Here is a 6418-nt window from a genome sequence, read left to right on the forward strand (position 1 = left end):
AGTTTGGGTACTCCCTCTCCCTGTGTGCATCTCTGCATGACAGATTTCTCAATGTCTTAGATATCTCAACATCTCTTTTCCGCAAAATGCAACTCAATCTTCATCATCATAAATTCAATAGAATGAACCCTCAGAGAATCTTCACCGGGCTCTGACTCTGCCAAAAGATGGTTAGAATAGTGCTGAACTGAAAACATAGAGGAAGTGTTCATAATCTGGAGTTTCTCATCTTTCAGTTTCCAGAAGCAGCACAATATGGGTGATCCTGTCAAGTTTGGATTCTTGGTTGACGGACCCTCCCATGCTTGGACCACAGTTGGGGAGGTTTTATTTGAAGTTCCTTCCAGTGACTAGGAATCACTTTGCCTACTCCTTCCATTCATACAAGCCGAATAGGAGGGTGTGTTACCCTTAGGGCACCTTCTTAGACATATACGACAATGGCATGTGCTCTGCTATGTCCGTAGCAGTTCTATTCATAATACCTGGAAACTGGAAACAACCCAGATGTCCTTCAACAGAACAGGAGATACAGAAGATGTAGTCCATTTTAACAAAGGAATAATATTCAGCTATTAACAACAAGGATATCATGAAACTTGCAAGCACATGAACAGAACTAGAAAAGTAATCCAACCCAAACAGACATGCATGTATGTATTCACTCACAAGTAAATATTAACCATAAAGTACAGGTTATCCATGCTACATTCCACAGACCCAAAGAAGCTAACTGAAGTGAGCATGGTTGAATCTCACTCAGAAGGCAGAATAAAACAGTCATAGGAGAGAGATGTAGAGAAGGAAATTGTTGGAAAGCAGGACTGGAAATGGGAAAGGGGAACGGTTAGGAACAGGTGTGGTAAGAGACAGGAGAGAGGGCCATAGATTTAGGAAATCTGCAGCTGGCAGGGATGGGGTTGGTTATGGGTGTGGGTTTGGGGAGGGGGGAAGTTGAGGCATCTTCAGCATGTGAAGGAGACCATAGATATAAAAGGCACCCAGGAGGGTATGGGGGTAACATGACTGAGACTCATAGCAGTGGGATGTGGAACGTGAATCGGCCACTTCTTGCAGCCTGGATTGACAGCCAGTGGAGATTTAAGGACACCACCTGAACCATAAAACTTTCTACCCAAAATTTGTCCTGTAACAAAAAATGCAGGCACAGGGGCTGGAGATGGCTCAGCAGTTAAGAGCACTGACTGTTCTTCTGAAGGTCCTGAGTTCAAATCCCAGCAATGACATGGTGGCTCACAACCAATGGTAATGAGATCTGATGCCCTCTTCTGGGTGTCTCAAAACAGCTACAGCATACTAACAATAAATAAATAAATCTTAAGAAAGAAGGAAAGAAAGAAAAGAAAAGAAAAGAAAAGAAAAGAAAAGAAAAGAAAAGAAAAGAAAAGAAAAGAAGAGAAGAGAAGGAAATGCAGGCACAAAGTTGGAACAGACACTAAGGGAAGAGCCAACCTATACCTTACCCAACTTGAGACTCATCCATGGACAAGCATCAATCCCTAATATTACTTGGAATACTTTTTATTTATTTATTTATTTAATTTTACTCTTTTTTATTTTTAGATATTTTCTTCATTTACATTTCAAATGCTATCCCAAAAGTCTCCTATACCCTCCTGCCTGCAAGATGTGCAGGGGCATGGTGGCACCCAACTCTTTGGAGTCAGGAATCAATAGTTGCTTTAACGTGAAGCCCATATCAGTAGAGGAAACTCTAGTCTTACACAACCTGGATGGCCAAAAATTTCACACAGACCAAAATGGCAAAAATGGGGTTACCCCTTATCCCAAGAACATTACTCCTGGGCAGTGGTGGTGCACTCTTTTTTTTTTTTTTTTTTTTTTTTTTTTTTTNAAAAAAAAAAAAAAGAGTTGGATTCTGTGGATCTAAATTGTCAGGAAGGCCTTGGCCCCAGGCCATGACCAGCTGTCCCAGGGACTTTCCAGGCTTTAGAAAGGGAGCTCTATTTAATTCTTAATACATTGTATCCATAGGAATAGCTTTGAAGACCTGGGCCCCAGGCTGTTATTGGCTCTGCCAAGTATGTTCCTGGGTTTGAGAAGGAGCTATGTTAGTCTCCATACATGAGGGCTTCATGGAAAGAAGACTTGCTTGATAAGGCTAGCCCTCCATACAACAGTGTTTCTTTCTTCTCTCTCTCTCTCTATTTATTTATTTACAATCTCACTGTTGCCCATGATCTGGTTGCCCCTCCCAAGGTTATTTCCCCTCCTCACCCTTCCCTTTGCCTTTGAGACCTTGCTCTATCACCCCATCTCCACTCCTCTCCTTCCTCATTCCTCTGCCCGGGGGCATCAAGTCTACAAGATTAGGTGTAGAGTCTCCTATTCGGTACAGACAATGCAGTCCTCTGCTACATATGTTCCTGGGACCATGGACCAGCCCATGTATTCTCCTTGGTTGATGGCTTGGTCTCTGTGAGCTCCTAGGGGTCTAGATTACATGATACTATTGGTCTTCTTAAGGGATTGGCATCCCCTACAGCTCCTTCAATCCTTCCCCTAACTCTTCCATAGGGGTCTCTGACTGGAGTCCATTGGTTGGCTGTAAGTATTTGCATCTGTCTCCGTTGCTGGTAGAGCCCCTCAGAGGACAGCCATACTCGGCTCCTGTCTGCAAGCACATAGGTGTTTTCCCTTCTCAAATGGATGTCAACCAGTGTAGTAGCAGAACTATGCTTTTCTCAATTAGAAAATGGGAGCTTTAGGCACACCAGGCCTTAATGTTGGTTGTGACTCTGTAATGGTGGATTGAGCAGCTTGTTACAGACCTGCTTTTTGCTTTGAGCATGTGCCAAGTGGCTGGTTGTACATCACAGTTGTCTCTCCTTTGTTATAGTTTGGAGCCAGCTGTGTAGACAAACCTGGTGAGTAAACATGTGAATTCTAGCATCCTAGTCTCTAACCCGCCTGCTTAGCATACTAACCTGTGGGGTGTTTTTGACACAGTCCTCCATCAGCTAAATGCTACTTACTGTCACTATTTCCTAAGCTTGGTAAACCCTTTACAGCATCAATTCTACTCTTCTACATCTCAGCTTAATATGGGAGTACTACCCAACACATGAGATGCCTTTTAACAGCTCCACAAAATTAACTACAAATGGATCTTACACTTAATAGGTAAATGCTAGGGGCAAAACTTCTAGAAGATTCCAGAGAAACTCGGGCTCTCCAAGTTTGGCATCCGGCCCGTGATATTTCTACAAGCAAGCCCCTAACTAATCCTAATGTTTTGAGCAGATTCAGCCCTGATACTGATGTTCTTCAGAGTTCACCGCCTGTTTTAGCAAGTGAGGAGCATCACAAAGGACCGCACAGTTGGCCACATCTGGTTACATCTGGCTACACGTGGTTACATCTGGCTGAGGCTTCCCATCCAGCCCCAGAGAGGACCCACCACCTCAGCTCCCACTGCTCAACCACCTGCCCCTACCCATTATAGACAGTAACCATGCACTTACCATGTTTCAAAAACGGAGCTTACTTGAGGTCCCCTCACAGCACCCAACAGCAGCGCTCAAAGCAGGAAGCAGAAAACCATTCAATCCTGCAGAGCAAAAACAAACTTCCAGCAAAGCATCCGGAAGACCCCGCCTCATTTTCTGACTGGCAGTTCCTCCTGGAAGCTGTGATTGCCCTGGGAGTCTTACCCCGCCTCTAGTTTAAAGTGTGCTTCCTGTCCGGAGCCAGTCCTTTTACAGATCTCTGGAGTGGTTTGCATTTGGGTAGCATTTGTGCCCGTCCTCCTAGAGCCTCATTTATCTGTCGTCCCATGCAGCCCTGGAGGAGGATCCACCATTGCAGCTCAGGCTGTTCATCCGCCTGCTCCTCCCCTTTGTGGGCAGTGATCTCGCACTCACCATGTCTCAAGTACGGAGCTTGCTTAAGGTCCCCCACAGCACCCAACAGCAGTACTCAAAGCAGGACAGAAAGGACTATTCCCGCCTGCACTCCAAAACAAACGTGCAGCAAGCCACCCGGAAGAACCCTCCTCATTGTCTGACTGGCAGGTCCGCCTGGGGGCCTTGATTGGCCAGTGAGTCTTACCCCTCCTCAAGGTTAAATAGAGCTTCCAGTCTTGGGTCAGGCCTTTTCCAGATCTCTGGTCTGACTTGCACTCCAGTAACATTTGTGCCTTACTTCCAAGCAGTGAGAGAGAACACAGCATTTCAGCTCAGGGTGTTCAGCTGCTCGCTCCTTCCCTTTGTGGCAGTGGTCCTGCACTCACCATGACCTACTTCCTGGCTTGCTTGAGCTTTCCTCAAAGCACTTCCCCTTCTTCCTGAAATCAATGTGGATAGCCTTTTACTGAACTGAGAGTGGAGGTATCAATCTGGCCCACCAGTGTAAGGATGCCCAGGATATTAACATTAAAGAGGATTTTAGGATACAAGAGTTTTGTTTTGTGGCTTGATGCTGGATTCAGGGAAATGGCAGCTCCTTTTCACCAAAAAGGTATGAAACAGCCTTGGGAGAAAACCAGGAAAGAGATGACAAACAGTGTAGAGCACTATTGTTAGCCTGCGCATCTTCCTCAGTGGCAAGGTGGAGACAAACCAGAGTTGTATTAGTACAGATAATCGTACCTCATGTCACGAATTTCTCTATGTATGTAGAAAGGGGATTAATAGAATGTCTCACAGATAGTGGTCCTCCTAGTCCAATAATGGCTGAGCACGTTCATTGCCAAGGGATACAAGAAAAATCAAGGATTTGTTGAGTTTATATTCCTTGATATCTCAGCGGATTTTGAGTTCTTACCAGAATTCTGAAGAAATAAGTACTTACTAATGTCAGTTTAAAAACAAAACAAAACGAATGAATGAACAAACAGAATGCCTTGCTAAAAATATATAGGGAAAGAAGTAGACAATTTGAAAGAACTTCCCTGTTTAATGTTCTTTATGTATGTAGGTTTCGGAAAGAATCTGTAGCCTGGATTAAAGGTGGATCTTAAACTCTCAAAAGACCATGATATAGCAAGGGTTTCTCACTTCCCAGTTCACATACAACTGAAACCCACTACTTCTTCGGTTGTTCTAAATATCACCTAGGGAATCCTCATAAAATGTAAGCAATCATGGAACTTGGTATCTTTTTTTGATAATGATATCATAAAACATAGGCCATTTAATTTTCCCAGGTCGTTAGGTAATATAACCACATGGCACAAGATCAAATGGTAGCCACCATTATTCTTGATGGTCCCACCGAGTCAATAGTATCCCTATTACACAAAGAAGAAATATCAGACTTACAAGGTATCCGTTTTGCATCTTAATGTTTTGTTTTGTTCTGATTCTAGTAACTTCTACCTTACAGATTTAATGGCTCCTCAAAAGAACCTAAAAGTTTTCCCAGCCATATGCCTCCAAAAGTGGCATACGAACAAAGGAAACAAAGACTGTGATACTCACAGATCCCAGCAGACAAGGATAAGTTACTAAGTGCAAGTAAGACTTTTTTTTTAAGATTTAGTTTTTTATGTCCATGAATATACACTGTAGCTGTCTTCAGACACACCAGAAGAGGGCGTTGGATTCCATTATAGATGGTTGCAAGTCACCATGTGCTCACTGGGAATTGAACTCAGGTCCTCTGGAAGAGCAGTACATGCTCTTAACCACTGAGCCATTGCTCCAGCCCAAGTAAGGCATTTTTAATGTGACTGATTTTAGAATATCCACAGTTTCATAAGGAACACCTTGTCAATTTTGTGTATGTAAACCCAGTGAATTCAGTGACATCTTTCGTTGAACTATGGTAATTTTGAGATGTGGTGCCATTTAGAACTTAGAAAGAGGGGTTAAACATAGCTTGTTCCCCACCCCTGAATAAATGTTCTCATAGTAGCTTGTGAATTTATTTGTTAAAATTATTGTATCTTATGATATTAACAAATATAAAATGTTAGAATGATTGAAAGAAAGANATAGTTTTAATAAAGAAGGATTCATATATAGATTAGGATGGAAATTTCCAAAAATGAGAATAAAAACAAATCCTACAAAGCCTTTGGAAGTTCTGAAGGAATAAGTGAGGCATTTAAGGCACTTAGAGTATGACACTTATGGTAAATACATATGGAATAAAAGTCTCTGTCTTCAGATGAACATTTATAACAAACTGCCTGTAATCTAAGTTTAATTCTATCCTGTGTCCAGTCTACATTGAGGAGAGTGAAAATATAGGGATGATTCCCTCAGAGCTTCCAAGGGAAGTCACACTCAGTCCACACAAGGGTATTGAGAAATGTTCACTAAGAGGGAAAATACTACAAGGAAAAGCTTGAAGAAACAAAGGTTATTTAGAAGCCCAAGTGATAACTTAGGAATGGATTTTCTTTTTTTTTTTTTTTTTTTTTTTTTTTTTT

At 42.4% G+C, this 6418-nt stretch overlaps 1 protein-coding gene across 1 annotated transcript in view; it reads right to left on the reverse strand.

Moving 5' to 3' along the window:
- The window catches only part of LOC110308055 (zinc finger protein 431-like), a 356503-nt gene extending 352468 nt beyond the window's left edge, over positions 1 to 4035 (reverse strand). Inside the window, exons 1-2 of the mRNA XM_029468340.1 lie at positions 3906 to 4035; positions 3507 to 3592 (exon numbers count right to left, since the gene is read on the reverse strand). Coding sequence (XP_029324200.1) covers positions 3507 to 3509 — 3 coding nt within the window. The 5' untranslated portion in view covers positions 3510 to 3592; positions 3906 to 4035. The remainder of the gene's footprint in view (positions 1 to 3506; positions 3593 to 3905) is intronic.
- Positions 4036 to 6418: the final 2383 nt, after the last annotated feature.

Source organism: Mus caroli, chromosome 13 (assembly GCF_900094665.2).
Source record: "Mus caroli chromosome 13, CAROLI_EIJ_v1.1, whole genome shotgun sequence".
In the NCBI taxonomy this organism is placed as follows: domain Eukaryota; kingdom Metazoa; phylum Chordata; class Mammalia; order Rodentia; family Muridae; genus Mus; species Mus caroli.